The 21,291-nt window shown below is 37.0% G+C and overlaps 1 protein-coding gene across 1 annotated transcript in view; it reads left to right on the top strand.

The window, feature by feature from the left end:
* Positions 1-8,587: 8,587 nt before the first annotated feature.
* The window catches only part of Dnaaf5 (Dynein axonemal assembly factor 5), a 37,492-nt gene continuing 24,788 nt past the window's right edge, over positions 8,588-21,291 (top strand). Inside the window, exons 1-2 of the mRNA XM_081732328.1 lie at positions 8,588-9,276; positions 16,093-16,276. Of these exons, the coding sequence (XP_081588454.1) occupies positions 8,670-9,276; positions 16,093-16,276 (791 nt within the window). The 5' untranslated portion in view covers positions 8,588-8,669. The remainder of the gene's footprint in view (positions 9,277-16,092; positions 16,277-21,291) is intronic.

Raw genomic sequence — 21,291 nt, 5'->3', positions numbered from 1 at the left:
TGCCAATTCAACACCAAGCACATCGCCTTCAGAGCATATCAGAAATACTTCGTTTCTGGCGATGAGTATTTGCATTGTTTCTTACTGTTTGGTATGAGCAAAGCTTTGCGAAATATATTTCGCATTTATGTCTAGTAACTAATAACATTCTGTTTTCTGTAATCGGTCACAATAATATTGTTGTAAACCTGTGAATCATCTGATAACAGTTACGCAGGTAGCAGTGCTTCCATCTAGTTTCTTTATCTGTTATTCTTGTGTCTTAGCACATATGAACAGAAGATGGCAGAACTATTGCCTATGTAATTGTTGTCAGACGATTCACAGACTTAAAACAATATTATTTTGACCGATTACAGAAAACATAGAACATTAGGCCTATTCGTTACTTGGCATAAGTGCCAAATATATTTCGCAAAGCTTTGCTCATATTAAACGATAAATACCAATGCAAATTCTCTGTCAATAAGGAGTTATTTCTGATATGCTCGGAATGCGATGTGCTTGGTGCTGAGTTAACACGCTAAAGTGGTAGTCATTTTGTGTTGTTTCAATACCTTAATTTTTACAGTATATAGTTGGAATGTGGTCATAGTGCTTCGTATATTGCTATTACAGTTAATAAGAACCAAAGCGTGTGTCAATACTAGATCCGACGCTATCAAGAAGAGGGCGAAGAAGGGCTTACTGAACCACCCAAAATTAGGAAGACGTAGAGAAACTACTGTAGAGGACGATAATGCACTCGTCTCTGCTAGTAGGAACAATTCTTTTCAGCCTCTTCCATCCTTGGACAAGACCTGCATTTGCCTATATCAGCAATTAGTGATGGGCAGTTTGGTTCCTTTCCCGGAATCAATTCCTTTGAATCTGTTCCGAAGAAGGATTCGTTCCTCCGGACCGAATCCTTTGGTTCCGCAAAGTTAAATGATTCCATAGTTTTTTCGATTTGATTCCCCCAAACAAGGATTCGTTCCTCTCTGGATCGAATCCTTTGGTTGCGATGAACTATGGCTCTCCAATTCAATTCCTCCTTTCACCGTAAGTTGCCAAACCACTCTTATCGCCTGAGAAGTTGTTGCAATGTGGTGGTGTGGGAAATTGGAATGAGTAGAAGCAAAAGGAGGGATTGCAGTGTTTTGAAACATGTTCACAAGGTTCCATTTTTTTCTGATAAAGCAGAGATAATATTGCACATAGGACAAGAGCAGATACCGATATTGTTTGTTTCTTTGAAGTTTTCTGCTTTATTAAAGCGTGTTGCTAAGACTTCACGTTGAAACTGTTAAAGAGTAACAAGTGGTCCTCTTTTTCTTCTCATTTTTTTACATGACTATTAAGCGCCAAAAAAATAAATGTTAATTATTTTCATTCTTACTATTTATTTAAATACGTAATACCAGCAACATCAAGCGAAGTCTCGGGCTTTCTTATGTAGAAGTGTCATTTGGGGAGAGCAAGGGGCAATTGTCTATCCTGATTTTGAGAATTACATATTTTTTATTAAACTGTATAATAATAATAATAATAAACGTTACGCGCAATTTTGGTTCTCCTCGCGGCAGATTCGAGTTGTATTTCCAGTGGCAGCTCGTGTGGTTCGAGGGGGGGTGCGGTGGCTCAGTGGTAGAGCGTTCACCTCTTGTGCTTGGGGTTCCTGGTTCGATCCCACCTCGCGTCGTGTGCACCTTGTGGTGCACAAACACCGTGCTCGTGGGTTTTCTCGGGGTTCTCCCACTTTCTTCATTCCACCATTTTATTCATTTCTTATAATCACCGTGTCCTTTAGCCTAACCGGCATAATCGTGAGACGTAAAACTGAAAGATTTCATTTTCATTTTTTCGTGTAATTCGAATTTGTCATAAGGTTGTAGACCCACGTCACATACATTAATATCCTCGCTGCTGAAAGAGAAGCTAAACTCCCTTTCCGCAAAAGTATGAAAGAAGTGTGGTGAATAATGGGAACTCATAAGCAGAGTTTCTTTCACACATATTTCTCAGGGAGAGGGAAAAGGAGTTGAGTTTGTTGAGTTTATCGTCCCTTTCAGTAGCTAGGTTATATGAGATGGGATGTACTGATTAATGTGGAATCCGAATCACATAATCTTCCGCCGGGAATCGAACCCGGGTTTTCCACGCCAAAGGAGCGTACGATAACCGCTTAGCCACGAAGGAGCTCGAGAGGGAAAGGGATAAGGTAAGTAAATCACTATTTCATATCATTCTTGTGCAGGGCATGACCTTTAGGAAATAGTCACATTTTGATCTTACCCTTTTGGAGAAAATTTTCTGTATGAATGCCAGAAGGGGGAAAATCTGTAAGGTTTAGGTTCCATTTTTTTATAGCTCGTATTTGTTAAATACAGATGTCATATGATTCCCTAGTCTTTTTTAGAATTTCATTCCATTTTTAATGCTGATTGTGAAACAACAAGGCCCTCTTTGATGACAACAAGCGCAACAACAATTGGATTCCTTCAGCATCTTAACAGATGAGTTTCCTTATCATGAATTATCTTGTAAAAATCTTTCATTTCAGTTTAATATCAACGATTATGCCCTTTAGGCTAAAGGAGACGATGGTTGAAGCAAGTGAATGATAATGGAAGAATTGGTGAAATCAGAAAGTGCGAGAAAACGGCAGAGCTGTATTAACCCATCTGGAGGCCCGGGGCTTGAAAAAATATGTGGCCGTTGTTGACTTCACTTAATACATGTTTGTGAAAGTACAGTAGGAAATGTAAATGAATATGTTTCATATTTCTGGTCATATTTTGTTTTGATGATGATGATTGTATCTTCATTACTCTTTTTAGATAGCCAGTTGAGATTTTAATCAGAGAGGAGGCCCGTGGATATAGCCCTCCTAAGTCTCCCCTTAATCCGGCCCTGGAAAACGGAAATACCCAAGGAAATCCACGGACACAATGTTGTCCACCACAAACATACTTGGTCCGTGATCGAACCAGGGACCCTGCATACCACAGGTAAGCGCTTTACCATGCCCACTATTTTATAAAAAGTATAGCTAACGTTGATTGAAGGTCGTACCCAAGAAAGGTATTGTGGATCAAGACAAGGTCTCCGATTCTGGGGACCCGGGACCCAAATGCTTATGTTGGCCCCATGTATTTTTATGAATATGAATTTTTATATGTATTTTTTTTTATTTTCACATGTATTGTTACATGTATATTTTTAAAATAAATATGCAATATTTGGTATAATTTAAATTAAATTTCTCTTAAAATTCTCTTATATACCTTTTTAGACCCTTGTCTGCAATCACACATCTGGATGGGCCCCTCCCAAAGTTAGAGAAATCGGCACCTGTCTCATCTCGTTTTGTAAATTAATATATAGAATTAATGCCCTCATATTCTCTTAATTTTATCTAAAAATTGTCATAATCCTTCCGCTCTACGAGAGATCCACGAAGGATGTGAAATAAAAACATTTAAAGTAGGGTCTATACTTCTTAATTGGAGCACATTGTGTATAAACTTGGTATCTTTTAACGTTGAAAAATGTTCATTATGTTTCTACAAACATTTTATCAATTTAGTGTTGGAGATTTAAGACTTATATGAACTAGTGTTGCGCACGAAACTCGAGAAATGTCTTGTTTTGCCTCGAAAAAGAGACGAGAAATGTCACTGTTCTTGTCTCATCTTAAGTTTGAAAATGTATTTCTTGTATTGTTTTCGAGACAAGACGAGAAAAATCACGAGTCACGTGAGCAAAGGATTTCTCGAGCTGCAACCAGTAACGTCACCAACTTTAACATCTTGGGGGTGGGGAGCAAACGGAGAGGCAGATAAAATTTGGGACGAGTGTTTTCTTGTAAACCGAAAAGATTAGTTCTCTATTACTTTACCTACATACAATAAATACATGTCTGGGGGGTAGGTCTTGCCACTCAGGAATACTCACCCTCTCTCCGGCGTCGTCACTGGTCTGCAACTCTGCGTTTCTGTATTACTTTTGGTGTAACACTCACATTAAATGGAAGCACTTGTATAAAACTATACTGCTATTGCAATAGACGATACATCGTTTTACACGTCATGAAATAAGTCTGTACTTGACTGAGAGCTAGTCGTTTAGCTATAGTTCTAGCTGAAAAGTTCTTTTAAAATGTGTCCCTTTCCAGGGAGGTCCACGGAGGGATTTTAGGGCACAGGTTTCATTCATGAAAATATTTGGGGTTCATAATTATTCACTGAAAATTTTGCAATCAAACTGTAGAATGGTAAATTTGAAGGTTGTGCCCAAGTCTTTTAGGGAAATGAGCATCCCTGCTTCGTAAGCCGTAGATCAGTTGCCGAATTGAGTTTAGTCCACGGGTCAGGTACGCTTCCTTTAGATTTTTGAACAATACATCTAAATTAGTCCTAGAAAAGAATTAGTTATAATGAAATAAAATGGAAAACTTATTCGGTATAGTTGTAAAAACACTTAATGTCCCTCTTTCCAACTACGAATTCATTGTATCAAATTTCGACTTGCTTGTACTTTTCCTCTTCGTGGTCGAGAATTGTTAGTGCACCTACTCTTTGTGTAAGTGGTCCCGGGTTTGATCCCGGTGAGGATATTTGACTTGGATAGAAGTCCCATCTTGTCCATTAAATCCTATTTCATATTATTTTGGTGTGTGTTGAAATAAGCATTAAAACCTAATCAAACAACCAATTGCAAATTTTATATTAGTATAGTGTTATATGGACTTTACATCAGAATATATTGAATAAGAGTTTGTGTGTTACAACAAATAGTTTTATTATCCATTTTGCACTAAAAATCTATAGACCTGGTAACGCTGAACACCTGTGAAAACGTAAAAACAAAAAGAAAGAAAGAAAAAATAGTGATAAGACTAGCAACCGATCTCCCCCTCTCCTCCAGTTGGGACAGCAGTTGCGATGGTCAGAATATTGCAGAAAAGTGACACGAGAGCGCGTAAGTAAGATTGCTTGTTTCCAGACATGCGCAGTACGTGCATTATTTGCTTCTCTGTTGTGCAGTATCGGTCTATTCTTCACTACTCTTTTTGTCCCATCCATATCAATCCGACTCCATTCATATCAATGCACTCGTCTGTTGTTTGGTTCCGCCATCTTGTTCCACTAACCGAATCCACTGATTCAATCTGTTAACTTCCTGAGTGAATCCATCCCGTGAGTGAATCCGCCCAAATGAATCCGACTCCTTTCAGAGATTCAATCCTTCCATTCCTCTGAAGGATTCGTTCTTTCGGAACGAATCCTTCCGGAACTACCCATCACTAATCAGCAGTTACAGTAAGAAAACGATTACATTAAGCGGGAATCCATCACAGAATTAGTGCCGTAAAAGAAAAATTGACTGTAGAACACCGTGCCTCAAGAATGTCGTTTTCGTTGCAATATCTGCCAGTTACGAAGCAATTCTGGGACACCGTGATTTGGACAGACGAGAAAGTGTTCTCTTCCGCCGAAGATAGAAGGCTGTCTCTGTGGCGCTCCAATTGCACTCGTTATTCACCAGATCATATCATAAACAGGGCAAGAATTATCATTGCTTTCTGGGGTTGGATATCAGCAGCAAGAGTTGGAGAATTGGTAGGATGGATTCGGGAGACTATGTGGAAATGTTAGCCCGACATATGTTAACAACCGTCAGGGTCGTATATCCGGAAGACGAAATCCCTATCATTAATTACGTCCAAGATAACGATAGCGTCTATATTTCGAGAATAACTAAATAGCGGTTTCAGACACACCTTGACATTTCTTTGCTCGATTGGCCATCTAACTCCCCGGACCATAACCCACCCAAAATATATGGGCTCAATGGTGCAGAATTGGGAACAGAACTGTTGAAGCTTTAAAGAACTATATTCGAGAAGTCTGGGAAGGCCTACTTGTGTTCGTCACTAATTTATTCCATGCCTCGTCGAATCAATGCGGTGATAGAAATCATGTTGCGTCGACACGCTATTGGGTTTAAAAGTCGACTTTTATGTTTATTGAAGAGTGTTTTGTTCAAGACTAATATTAGGTTGAATATGTGAAATGTTCATGAGCAGAAGAAAAAAGAAAAACAAACATTTACGTTCTAAGCATTTGGAATTGCCAAGACAGGCTGAAATATTTTTTTTTCGTCTAATAAATGTAATTATATTTTTCTTTCTTTTTCTATGGAAATTAACAATTCTCATTATTCTTTTATTTTTCTATGGGAATTAGGAAAAGAAACGTTCTAAACAATTTTGAAAAACTCAATGCCAAGGCATAGATAAATATACTATTTTATTTTGTTATCTGTGTGAGATATATTTTTTCTTCTTATATATGAGAATTAACATTTCCCTTTATTCTTCTATGGAGATTAGAAAACGGATATTCAGAACAGTTTTGGTTTTCAAACACTTAACACTTAATTTTATTTTGTTCTCTCCATGAAATAAGCATATATTTTTTCTTTCATCATTTTGACCCTTACACTCTTATCTAGTTGATCGCCAGTAGTTTGCCTGAAGGTATAACGTCGCACAGCAAACAAATTGATTCGAGACGTGCCAAGATGCCTTCTGAACAGGGTTGAATAGGTCTATGTATTATTTTCCTTTCATTATTTTACGGAAAAAATATATATATATCTTCGCTTCTGTACATTTCCGAAATAAAACTTCGTATATACTTTTGTGTGGTCAAATCTCGATCCAATCCGTCTAATAAATCAATTTCGTTTGGAGTGACGCTTATGTTTGCTCTCCTTCGAGCTGCTCAATTAAATTTAGTCAAAAATTCACCAAACGGGTACATAGTTTACTAGTTGGACATCATCAGCATAGGCGGCGATTAGGGGGGCAAGAGGGGGCAATTGCCCCCCCTCTTTTTTGAAGTGACCACTTAACTCTTTTAAATTATATCATCTATTTTTCGGTGATAGGCTAGAATCTTAATTATTCGATTTAAAAAAGTACCAAAAAACTTTTTACTTCTGTTTTTTCTCAAGCCTGGAGGCATTGTAGAACACGTTACATATGCTTTCACGCCTTTTTGTGTCGAGACGTAGAGTGTGATGACGTTATAACTTTAAAAAAATTGTTGTGACTTTTTTATTACTTTTTGCAAACTTAGTTTTGCACCTAGAAGATTGAAATTTCACACACATATTTAGTACACCCCTTAGTATTTTTCAGATTTGTTTCAGATCTCTGCGTTAAAACAGAGGGGCAAGAAAGTAAAATAAAGGAATGTTTTTAAACAAATAATCCATTTTTTCATGATTTTCCCACCTAAGGTACATGATAAAGACATGTGAGTGGTACCGTTTGAAAATATGTTCTATTCTGAAGGGAATGAGATATTAACCATGATCCTAGGATAAATAGGGATGATGCTGTAGCTGATTGACTGACATTCAATAATTTACCTTTAAAAAGCCATAATTTAAAATGGTTAATATATATAGTTTCATTTGGAAATGTAAAGTTTTTTTCATATATTACTGGTTCATAGAAAAAAATGGTATTATATAATATTTGTCGTTGCGTAAGTGTATATTGGTTATTTGTCTTCCCGTGGAGTTAAGACAGCTACAGGAATTGCGTTTTAATTGCAATTCAAAGGAATTAATATTATAATTGCGTTGTAGCATATGCTTGTAGTATTTACTGTCTTTCATTAAGAGTAATAACACATTTAATGGCAAGTGTGAAATTAAAAATGTAAATTGTTCATTAATCCCCAGTTTCAATATAACTTCTACTAAACATGCCTCATTATTCATTAGTATGATTAATAATATCCTTTCTATTTATTTGTTTTACAAATGTTATTAAATAATCTGATCACACAATTTTCCAGACAGAATTTTAAGACGTTAATGAGCAAGGAATGAAGGGTTAGTGAGAAAAATACTTATGTGCGTTGCTCTTGTCGATTTACTTAATTAAATATGAAACATGATATACGGTATTTTAACTGAAAAAGATAGTATCCTATTAGTTATACAACCTTTCGTCAAACAAAGTGTTAGAAACAACCAGGAACACTAACATTGATATACACATATTCAGATCATATCTTGCCCCCCCCCCCACTTTTAACGTCCAAACGCCGCCACTGATCATCAGGAATGTGTTTCTTCTTACTTCTCTTTCACTTGAACATTTACTCGTTTACGTCCACATCTTCCATTCCATTTTTCTCTTTTTCATTATACATTTCTCATTTTCCCCATCTTTTCCGCCTTGATCATCCAGGTACTTACCCCTCTACCACTGTCTGAATTTTATCCCGATTTCGAACTTGTTTCAATTGCTACGTGTTCTATTCCTTCTTATGACATTTATATTTTAGTTTTCATTTTAAGAACCCTTCTTGTAAGGTGTACACAAGATAATTTGATAATTGTGATAAAGTATTCAAAATAAGATAATTCAGTTCGTCCGTGCCAACACTTTTTTTTTTAATCTTCATCAATTACTATTTTTATAGTAATTTACTACAATTGGTCGACGTAACTCGCAAGCTTATACCGTGAATATTTATTTTCATCATCCTTGAAGAAAGATGAAAGAAGTTTTTTTCTAGTGATCAACTGATCACTGAAAACATGTTTGTTCGTTGCCATGGAGACTGACGCATGGCGGAATTTAAGTGCATAATAACAACAGAATGGCTGATAATATTCAAGTTATTCGATATACTAGTGGGCTTCAAAGTGAAGATAGAAAGAAAAGGAAACGGTCTTTGGAGGAAATTAGGCATGAGGTATTCGAAAGTGGCGTCGAATGGGGACAGGGAACATTAGAGGATGTTTTCGAACAGTTATATAAACTTTTACTCAAGTGTTTGAGTGATAAGGCTGAAGTTTGTCGGGAACTGTCAGCGTCTATTATTTGCGATTTTGTGAAACAACTGTCTTCATCAGAAAGATTTATGATGTACATTATACCAGTGATATTACAAAGGATTGGGAGTAAAGAGATTGTTGAAACTTCTGAGGAAGTTAGATTAATTTTAATTTCAACGTTGCGAGTGATTGTTATGAAGTGTGGTGACAAAATTACACCGTACCTGGATGATATAATACAGATATTATGCAGAACACTAACAGATCCATATCCCAAAGTGAAACAGGAAAGTTGTGAGTGTGCAGCGGAAGTAGCTCGCACTATTCCGCGAGATTTTCACATGCAATCAGAATCGATAGTAAAACCAATGATTCAAGCTTTAACACACCAACATTACAGAGTTCGAGTAACTGCCATAAATTGTCTCGGTAAGTTAGAATTGTCTATCGAATCAAAATAATCAGTGAGAGCTTTATCCACATTAAAAATCATCTGTCAAAACTATCAGTGAATGCTTTATCGTTAAAAATCCTGCAAGAAATATATCAAGTTTACATTAGAATCCGAAAATGCGGTCGTTCCCCTGTGGAAGATAGCACTGTATGTGCAATTGTACTATAAAAGTGTGAAAAACACGTAGTAGGTTGTCATTATGAGCTGGCATTGTACCCAGTCCGATTCAGGACAGGTTGAAGCGGTAGGAATCGCGCGAGAGCGCGTCCATAGGACCACCACCACGGTTTGTTTCACATAAAGGGATATGTTTCTTCCATCATTTTCTAAAATAGTTGGTTTGTTCTCCTGGTTCAAATTAGTGCCATTGTTTTGTTTGCGTGACGATATCAACTTCAAATGTTAATTTGAACTTTACCCGCTTTACCTCGATCAGATGGAATTTAGGCTATAATAGGGATTCCAGAATTTGGAAAATATGTAGGTGAGATGTATATTACAATAAAAGAATATGAACGAGTCAAATGATAGCATTACTCGAGGAGACGTTTCTACCAAATTTTTACATTTCTTACATTTTCAGGTTACATTAGAGCTTTGTATTTATTTTTGCTGAGTATGCACTAAATGAGGAACTCGATTACTACTCGCAGATTGACTTTAGAAGGGCCCAGTATACCAGTGGGCCTATGGCATAAAAATACAGTGCATAAAATGAAGCAATTGTGCCACGTGGCCACTAAAAGCACGAATCCTATCTAACCGAGTCAGGGCAGGTCGCGGCAGGTGGCCCTAACAGTAGCGAGGGGGAGCGTTCATAGGGAGCAGGCGCGTCAGCGACGGAGGTATACGCATAAACGAGGATAGTGGAAGAGCACACTTACAATACTTTCAGTATTACTCAAAATTCATTCAGTATACTGTGCGCTGAATATAATTACTTACATTCACACTGTCATTCCTTTACAAAATATTTTAACGTATTTTCGTATACATTTTTTATTTGGTAGAACCCTGCTCGAGTGAACCCCAAATGATTTCGTCACTTCTGCTGTTAACTTACGTGCAGGGTTCCAAACGTCACATTTTTTATTGCAAGTAAAATGTCTACTAGGTGTAGGAAGCATAAGCCGATGTATATTTCACTATATTTTTATGTAAATTCGTTTCGTTACCTTTTCTAATTTTCGATCAATTTGCTCCTTCAAGTTCCTTCTTTCCGAAATTTACACAAAAAATATAATTCTCTCTTGCATTGTAATATTTACCCATCAACACAAGACATAAGCATTTTAAGTTCCATATGTACCTCATGTCTTTCAAACCCACCGGAAACAAATGATGCTGAAGGAACTGGTGAAAATACGCCATATTTGACTCATGCATTGTACAAGTAGTTAACTTACTTATGGAACATACCTATAACATACATAGTGAAGAAAGATAACAAAAACGAACGCCATCTTTGAGGCAGTCTTCCATAAGGTAACCATTGTGAACGCCTGTTTCTTCCATTGTACTCCTATATAATGATTACCTAATACATTAACACCTATCTAGTTGATGATCTGCGTAGTTTGGACAAATGATGTATAGTCTTGTCAAAAATTCGTGGCAATTCACTTCTCTTTTAAAACCCATATTTTCGTAACCACGCTTACATAATGTTAATACCGTGGGGCGAATAAAAATGCAAATTGTCAAAGAAGATTCATATTCAGTACCATCCAATTTATGATGAAAATACTGGACTTTTCAAAGAGAGCTGGGAGGCCAGGTTTATTGTTCAGGACTGTATAGTTAACCATCGACTATTATTATATAGTAACGAGTTGAGTTGATTTTGAGTTTAACGTCCCGTTCAGCAGCGAAGCCATATGAAACATGGACCTACTGTTTAACGTGGAATCCGAACTACATGAGTTCCCACCGGGAATCGAACCCGAGTCTCCCACGCTGTTACATAGTAACTTGGATACTTCTGTGTAAGCAATTCTTGTTTCACTTTGTATGTATCTATAGGGGTGCTTTCAGTCTACTTCGGAGCATTGATAAACTCATCTAAAAGAGGTCTCTCCATCTATGTACGCCGAAGCTGTTCATTCTAAGATGTTGGTTTGGTAGGATTAATGGATCTATCACTAGCTTTTCTGGAGAGTTACATAAGAGATAACGAGCATTTGTTGAAATATGGTTATGTTACGTGTATATAATAAATATCTTTTTCAATATACGCAGTGAAAAACATGATTGCATCGGAATCCGAACCCAGTCTCCAGTTTGCTCTGCCATTATGTTAACCACTACGTTACTCAGATCACGACTCGTGATGCGTGGTTAGCACAGTGTCTATATAACAGAACACCTCTTACAGTTGGATTTGTATTAAGCATGAAGTAAGGGAAGTAAATAACCGACGTCTATCAGTCCAATGCGAATACAATTACATACAAGAAATTAAAAAATTGCACAACTGGACCGTGACACGAACCGGGGTCTTTTCTAATTGTGGCAATGTGTTAACAACTACGCTACAGTCGAAAATTAAGGCCTTTATAGAATCTTCCATGCAGGAAGAAAGTGAGAAATAGAAAGTTAGCAAAGTAAAAACATGTTCATTAAATGTTGTTGCAAAAACCTCTATCGCAATTTTTAAAGTGTGTTACAGATAGATCTCTCAGCGACCAGAGCCATAGAAATTGTTAAATAGTCTTTTATATCGAAAATGGAGCCTTTTATCAACTGTACTTTTGGAAATAATAGCCTAATGTACAAAATTCATGAAATAATTTTATGGTGCAGTAATTGGAGTATATAGAGGATGGTTAAAATAACAAGATACTGTCAATATTTATTAAAATAGTACTTATCCAAAAGCAACCAAATTAGATTTCAGGTTTGAACGTTTCGGTAAAAGTTTATTGCCGTCGTCAACATAGATTCTTTCAGAAAACTAACGTTTCGTATACAACTTCATTCCGTTGACTATTCTTCAGTAGCAGAAATTATTAATTCCTGTAGGTTTTCACGGTCCGCGGTGGCTCAGTGGTACAGCGTTCACCTCTCGTCCTTGGGGTCCCGGGTTCGATCCCAACCCCCGCCAAGTGAACTTTGTGGTGGACGTGTGCGTGGGTTTTCTCGGGGTTTTCCCGTTTCATTCCACTATTTCATTCATCACTCATCATCACCGTCTCTTTTAGCCTCACCGGCATAACCACGGGACGTAAAACTCAAAGATTTCATTTCATTTTTTTTTCCTGTAGGTTTTCAACGAAATTTCCCTTCAGCCTATATACTTCTCTTTCTGTGCACTAACCGGTATTGTATATAAAACTGGCGCTGGATAATTAATGGAACATTACTTCGAAGTGTCATTGTAATTCCTCTTTTCTGAAACGATTTGTGCTGAGGATGCCAATAATCTCTTGCCGAATTATAAATTGGCAGTTGACTTATAAATTGGGTTGTTTCGAGAAAGTATAATTTTAATAAATATTGAATATGCATCCTATTAAATCAAGTTGCAAAGACACCTTCAACTTCACTGAGAATTTCGGATGAAGGCGGCAGAGAGGCGCTGAAGTTGTAATTTATTCCAAAGGAGCACTTAAGATTAGTTTAAAGGGACAAGCTTTGTTAATAGATGTCCCTACAGTCTTCGTATCTCTCTCATGTTTTTTTTTTTTTCTTCGAAAATTCACGATTTCTTTTAGAAATTTCAATCTAGAGATTTCAAATTTTTCGAGAAGAAACTTCATAACCCATCGAAGACGACAATCCGTGCTGATTTTTTATTTAGAATTTTCTTCATTGTTGAAAGGAATATCCAAACCTTTAACAATATAACTCTTTCAACAATGAAGCACATTCTAAATAAGAAATCGGCACGGATTGTTGCCTTCGATATATTATGAAGTTCCTTCTCCAAAAATTTGAAGCCTCTAGGTTGAAATTTGTAAGAGAAATTGTAAATTTTCGTGAAAGATAAAAAACACATGACAGAGATACGAAGACTGTAGTGACATCTATTGGCAAAACTTGTCCATTTACACCAACCTTAAAAGTGATGAGTCATTTTTGTAATCAAAATACTCTCACTGCATTTGAATATCTAATTGATATTTCATCTAAACTGAATGAATATCCACCTTGCTTTTCTTTTCCTGTCACGGATTTATTCAAAAGAGAATCGTATTAAACGTCGCTGGCTCCTCTCACCATAAAAAAGACGAGAATTGCACAGGCTATGACTGTATACAGTACGTAATCGGTATAATTAATTCGTATCCTCCCTTTTTCTTACTTCCATCGGTGTAGCCAGCAAGATGTTCCATAAGGGAGGAGTATGATTTTTTTTTTTTTCAGAGGGGCCAAGATTTTTACATTTAAAAGTGAATGGAAAGTCTCCACTATACATACATATTAGGCCTAATGATTATTATTATTACTATAATGTTTTAGTATGCTACGGTATTGAAACATGGGTCTTGACAATGCGCGATGCTAAAATCACAGTTTGAAATGAAATGTAATATTTGAGTGTTACGTCCCACGTTTATGCCAGTTAGGCTAAAGATAGTGATGATGAGTAATGAATGAAATGGTGGAATGAAGAAAGTGGGAGGAAACGGGAGAACCCCGAGAAAACCCACGCACACGGTGTTTGTCCACCGCAAAGTTCATTTGGCGGGGGCTGGGATCGAACCCGGGACCCCAAGCACCAGAGGGGAAAGCTCTACCACTGAGCCACCGCGGCTCCAAAATCACAGTTCGTAGGAAGTGTACTAATAATTATTAATAAGGGAGCATCAATTGTTTAGGGAAGTCGATTTGTTTGACTACGGACAAAAATAATAATAATAATACTTCATAAATAAGATTAAACTGAGACAGTTTTACACAACAGTAGAGTAACAAATGAACAACTGTCTGCATCCAATTAGGCGAAATGAGAGACCCTGAAATGAATTATTAATTTAAAAGTTGTTGTAATTAGTTCAACACTCATAGAACATTTCGTAGTGCTTCAGTGTTAACATGATTTAAATTTGGGGTAAGTTTTTATTTACAGTACTCGCTTTAGCTGCGCATCGATAAGTGGGACCGCTTTAAAAGGGTATATTGAAATAGGAAAGGGTAGTATACTAAGACAATGATAAATAGTGGATAAAGTAGGCTCAGAGACGTTTGAACCTATTTTGTTAAAAATTAACTGAGCGTATTTTTTTGTCTGTCTAAGAATATCTGGAGCAGGCATTGTAAAGTTTACCTGTAATTTCTTTTTAAAATGTTTTTTCGATATTGTTAGGATTCTTCATTTATTGTTAGTATTAAAGAAAAATAAACATGTGACAGACGAACCTCCACCCTTCCATTTATCTTCCATAACTAGACTTTTGTCTACATCTTAACAGTGGTCAGAGAAAATTCAAGTCGTAAGGAGTAGTCTTTGTCATGTTTCTATCTCAGTAGATATTTCCTCCAACGGATACACTCTCACTGGCAGGCGAATTGGAATCAGGTCGACAAAAATAAGTCCCAGTTCGTAAGTATGTCCTGATAGATGCTATACGATACATATCCAATGACTCAACAACAATTATTCTATCAGCAAACATTCACATTGGTTCGAATCTAGAATTTGACAAGTTACCTAATCCACTCAGCTTCCATGTTGATTTATGTGCTGTTTTCAAGGACAGATGTGAACATACATACAAAATGTGTACAAAGAACGTAGAAAAGAAGCTCACTTTGCATCGCTTTTAAAACTTAATATTTCAGCCCTCGCTGGGGCCAAGATCGTGAACGCTCCTACAGCAAACTAGAAGTTATTGAGACACTACACAGTTTTTCAGTCTTGTAATAACTAAACATTCGAATTGTCCACAAAGTACTACAAATATTTAACATGTAACGGTTCGAACTACGTCCGTTCATTTTTAAGGTCTAAATTCTATTGTTAGGAAGATTTGTCTTGTTTAGATATTTCCACTTCTCACAACGTGTTTCGCTGTGCGAACTATTCCCTTAGAATGATTAATATTTAAACAAGACATATCTTCCTAAAAATACATTTTAAACCTTAAAAATGAACGGACGTAGTTTGAACCGTTACATGTTAAATATTTTTAGTGCTTTGTGGACACTTTGGAGTGTTTACTTACTACAAGACTAAGAAAGTGTATAGCGTCTCATTGATTTCTTATAGTTTGCGATAGGAGTGTTCAAGATCTTGGCTCCAGCACGGGCTGAAATATTGAGTGTTTTAAAAGGGATACAAAAACACTGAATGCAAGACGAGTTCCTTTTCTATTTCAAATATGCAATCTAGAATATCTACAGGTTAGTGTACAAAGAACATTGACCACAATTTAAAAATGAAAAGAAAACACCTCTTCATATAAAAGAAGTAGCCAATAGAGAAAATGAAATTTAACTGGTAGTTGTTCTTTCGAACTGTGCAAATAAAATAGTATTTAAATTTTTTTTTTCTAGAAAGTGTTCTCAATAAGTAACTGTTTCCTTTTCTTAGCTTGTTAAAATTTACCGAGAAAAAAATTGTAAGTCTCGAATACAATCGACAAATTTATTTTACTCTGTTGGGTGTTGAATGTTTGTAGTCTATTATTCTTAAGTATAGCTACTTGTGATGCTTATCTAAGCTATAGGCCTAATAAACGTACTTAAATTTCATTGCTTTAAATGTTCCTTCTTTCCACTCTTTATCCAGTATCCAGTGTCTGTGATGGAAACATTTTAAATTTAGAATTATATTTTTCCTTTTGTAGGAGATGTAATTCGTTATGGGAACAATAAGTCTGTGGAGGATGTGTCAACGCATTTAGCTGAGCGTCTGTTTGATCAGACTCCAATGGTGAGGCTAGCCGTTGTGAAGGTTGCTGGGGATTGGCTTTTGAACTTACCTGATAGATACTCCTTTTTCCAAAGAATTCTTCCATTAATTTTGACCAGGTAATATATTAGATTCTCCTGTAGTGTTTACAATTTCCGCAGTTCTTTAAATCATAGGTAGGGAAAGAAGGAAAAAATAGTATACATTATCTATGTACTATCATTGTAAAACTTAGGGAGACCTCTGAAACTGTACTCCCTCCTCCACTACTTATCAATCTAGTGATTTATACCGTACTGCCTGCTTTGTCTGCTGAGGTGTTTACGAAGAGGGGCGTGGAGCTGAACTAAAGAATAGCTCTGTAGTCCCTATGCAACCAGCTGGAAAAGAGAAGATAATTAAGATCATGATAAAGCCATAGTTTAGGCTGGGTCCCAGATCTTTTCATTAGACTTGGGTTGTAACCACTTTGCGTTACTTGGGAGTACGCTTTACATCTTCCGGACGAGAGCAACAGCAACTTCTTTAACAAGTCATGTTCAACGCCTTAGAAAAGAACTACTGAAGCTGTTGTAAGGGATCTTGCTGTTGCTGTTGGTCCAGTTTCTTTTGCCTCGGTTGTACCAGACACTGCCGGTGGGTCTCCTCGAACCACTCGATAGATGAGAGCGACGGTGCACCTTTGGCTTCGTTTATCCCCAAGACCTTCTTCTGGTTCCGTTAAGAGTAAGTGGACGTGGTATTCCCGTCTTTAGCTTGACCATCCCTGTGGTGAAACTAAAGTGGTTCAGAAAGCTACAGAACTCCGTTAGAAATTTGTCTCTGTTGGTTATGCTTCGCTGTAAAATAACGTATACAGTTCCCCAAGCAATGTATTTGTCAAAACTTTTTCATGTTGTATGGAGTTGAATTGAATTAAAATGAAATGAAATCTTTGAGTTTTACGAACCACCTTTATGCCGACTAGGCTAAAGGAGACGATGATGATGAGAAATGAATGAAATGGTGGAATGAAGAAAGTGGTAGGAAACGAGAGAACTACGAGAAAACCCACGCACACGGTGTTTGTCCAGCACAAAGTTCACTTGGCGCTAGCTGGGATCGAAGGAGGGATCCCAAACACCAAAGCTGAACACTACCAATGAGCCACCGCGGCCCTTGTCTGGAATTGTATACGTTATTTTTAAATATAATCAACAGGAATGTAGTTATTACGTAAATTTTTCAACAGGGTGTCTGTCGGTCACGAAATCAGAAAACGGTCATGAAAGTCACGGAATTTAGCTTTTGGGTCACGATTTTTTTTTTTTTAACTGTACAGTCCGCAGCAAAAAACCTGCAACGTGAGCATGTAAGTTTATTGTGAAACGAACGAGGACGCCCAGGTCTCTCCCGGTGTGATTCGTGCCACTTAGCGTTATGTTGATTCCTTGCACTGTTAGGCGTAGTTCCACAATAAACTTACATGCTCATGTTGCAGGTTTTTTTTTTTTTTTTTTTTCTGCGGTCTGTACAAATGTAAGTACAGATTGAAAAATTTTGTTCAAAATTCACCACCAAATATATCTATGACCGGCTTTAGACGCTACCAAGTCGCAAGCAAAGTACGTTTTATCGCACGGATGAAAATTCGGCCTAATTCGCACGCAAATTCGCTCTTCAAAATGTTAGGAAATTTTATGATTTGGTAAAGAAAAGGTCACGAAAAAGTCACGAAATTTTATTTTGGAATTTTAGTAGACACCCTGTTAAAGAATCCGTGCTGAGAAAATCAATAACTATTTATTGGAATGTTCTCTTGCTTTGATAAGTGAGCTGTAGTTAATAATAAACAAAAGTTGTCTATAAAAAATGAAATCGGTAACAGGTAATGGCGATTAAAAGATACATTGGACACTGGTAGAGGAAAATCACAAAGAATTAACAATTTTCATATGCAAAATACCCCTCACTGCACACAAATAAGCCCAGCCAGAGTATGTTAGGTAAATGAGCTAGAATTGGCCTTCGTGCAGATCCTGGTGTTGCAATACTAGACATCGCCAGAATTGTCCATTATAGCAAAAAGTTGGACGTTACAAGTAGTAAGTGTGTCACCGTTTGTAGGATAAACAATAGAGACAATTTGCTGCTTAACATTTGCTTTAAAGAATTTAGTTTTGGCAGAATATTGTAAAGTTCTGCCAAGCAGGTAGAAGGTAGAGCAATTACACACGGGGATTATTATTTTCATTATTAGTTTTTATTTATTTATTTATTTGGTTATAAAACAATATGATATTTAAAAAAGTATATTTTTGTAATAGGTATGTTAAATAGGTTTTTATATGCCTTTGCAGCCTAGGGAAGGATTTCCACAGAGTTTTACGCAAACTAAGTGGTGTGGATTTAGGATTTTTAATGTTGTATTCAAGCAGAGAGGTTAGAGAAATCACAAAGCTTTACGCAAGCTGGGAGGCTGCAGTTAGGAATTTTACAATAGTCTAAGCAAGCAGAGTGGAATGGATTTAGTAGGCTTTAGAACTTTAGACAAGCTAGAAGGCTTGGGTTGAGTTAGGAACCTCTCAAAGCTTTACAATAGGAATGGCCAGAACCTGTTCCTGGTGGAACCGGGTTTTACAGATCTAGGTCTGGAACCGGATCTCCAAGAACCGGTTCCGCTGCAACCGAAACTTTGTGATCATCCGTATTCTAAAAACGAGCTGCTGGCAGGCTGTGAACAGTGTGCTAGATGAAATTGTGGAAGCGACAGGCAGGCACCCAGGCGGCGGCCGCTTGTTTCATTTGGCTAAATAAACTGGGTAACTGGCAAACTCATTGGCTAAACAGGCAAACTGGCCAACTCATTTCGAAAATGAAATGAAATCTTTGAGTTTTACGTCTCACGGTTATGCCGGTTAGGCTAAAGGGGGCGGTGAAGATGAGAAATGAATGAAATGGTGGAATGAAGAAAGGGAGGAAACGGGAGAACCCCGAGAAAACCCACGCATACGATGTTTGTGCACCACAAAGCAAACTCATTTGACTAAACACACACTGGTGGACCAGAATTTTTTTCTGGGTGCACAAGCGTTTCTAGGCGGGAAGGGTACAAGCGCGTGGTCCTCTTTGCAGTGTTTTGAAGGTGAACTTTGTGCCTCCTTTACGGGTCTTTGGGGGGCTTTTGATCCAGGTCTGGAACCGGTGCTGAGAACCGGATCTCCAAGAACCTGTTCCGCCGGAACCGGAACTTTGTGGCCATCCCTACTTTACAATATAAACTATCAATTGTTGTTCGTGAGGAGCGATCGTCACAAAAATTCGATTTTCTCAAAAACTACCTTAAGCCTCTCATTTTGTTCACGTCGATGTGATCTGTGACGTAAACAAAAATTAATATTTAAGACTTAGTTATAAGTTTGGGTTGTATCTCATTTACCATACTTTGTACGTTGGAAAGTTTGACCTCCTCCTCTTTTTACATTTATTATTATTATTATTATTATTATTATTATTATTATTATTATTATTATTACATTCCTAATTACTGTATTAGGCTTTTAATTATAAATGTTAATTAACAAAATGTTTGCTAATGCTAAAGAGATGTAGGAGAATGTTATGAGTAAGTGTAAGGCTAAAATAATGTACTAATACAAAAGGAGGCGTAAATTACCAAATTACAAATGAATTAATATGTTTAGCAGAGAAAAATAAGAAATATAACCTACACCAAAATGAACTTTTATTTCAGATATCTGATAAGTTTAATTACATACTTGATTGTTAATATGACAAAGAAATTATTAATTAAATTTTAGTGTATAACATTTAAAGGTGGCCTGTCAGGGTGACCATCTATGGTATTGGACATAACCAACATTGTTCCGTAGCCCGATGTTGCACACTTATGGGTATAAAGTTTGTGTTAACTCTTATAACGATCCTTCCATATTTCAGAATCAGCTTTTAGCCATTAATACAAAATTAATGAATTAAATAGTTCCGCACTAAACCATAGTGACCAGCAAGAAGAATAGGTTCAAAGAGAAAGAGCTCCAAGAAAATGAAATAACCCCTTTACAAGAATTTGAACTTTTGCGTGGGCTGTCCACAAAGTCCCAGACGTTTTGGCCTACCGCGGCAGAGGGCGAGCCTATAGTCTCCATCGTAGTGTCAGAACATTGCCATATTCAGAACGCATCTAGCTGTGGTAACATGAGGACTGTGTTCTTACTGTGCTTTCTGTGACGTGTTACAATGTGCGCTGCAATAGAAAATAACGCCTTTGAACGTAGCACAACAATTCATCAGAGAGATATTGTGAAACTTTGAGAAAATTAAGGCGCGCGATACAAAAGAAATGCCGTGGAAAACTTAGCGCGAAGGTGTTGTTTATTCACGACAACGCTCGTCCACACACGGCCAAGCGTACCCGAGAGTCTTGGATGGGAGGTGTTCGATCACCCACCATACAGCCCAGATTTGGCGCCGAGTGACTACCAGCTCTTCCCAGCGATGAAGACATGTCACATTACATAATGCTTTGCTGCTGACGCTGAAACTGCATGTTGGTGTAAGCGAGTGGTTGAATCGCAGGAAGAAGATTTCTATCGCGACGGTATTGAAACACTTGTGCCAAGGTATGAAAAGTATCTTAATTTGCATGGCAATTATGTGGAAAAATAGCTTAAGAGTGTACCTTTCAAATGTATATAATACAATTTAGTTTGTTCATTGTTATTTTTTATTATTACTCCAAATCGTCTATTACTATCTGGACAGCCTTCGTATATTGTTTACCTTAATGTGTTAGGATGACTTTCTTTTTATTCTGGTCATGTAGGCTTGAATTCAAAATAGGACACCCGCTTTTCCCTGTTAAATGTATCCTTCTATTTTCATGAAGGTAAAATATACATTTTCTTTCAAATATAAAATATTAGAAAAGCAATTAAAGTATTTTTAAAAACTTTTCCTACTATAATATGAAATTACATCACACCAGTCTCAGTTTCATTGTGATAAGTGCCGTACAGGTTAAAAAAACTGAAAAGGATTTGCATTCATCTATATTATTATGTTCGGCACAATGAGATTTATCCAATGGTCAGTCCCTCATTTTCTCGTTGAATGCTAATGGCATTGTAGAATT

This window comes from Thermobia domestica, chromosome 11, assembly GCF_964235325.1.
Source record: "Thermobia domestica chromosome 11, izTheDome1.hap1.1, whole genome shotgun sequence".
NCBI lineage: Eukaryota > Metazoa > Arthropoda > Insecta > Zygentoma > Lepismatidae > Thermobia > Thermobia domestica.
This window is presented reverse-complemented; position numbering and strand designations above follow the sequence as displayed.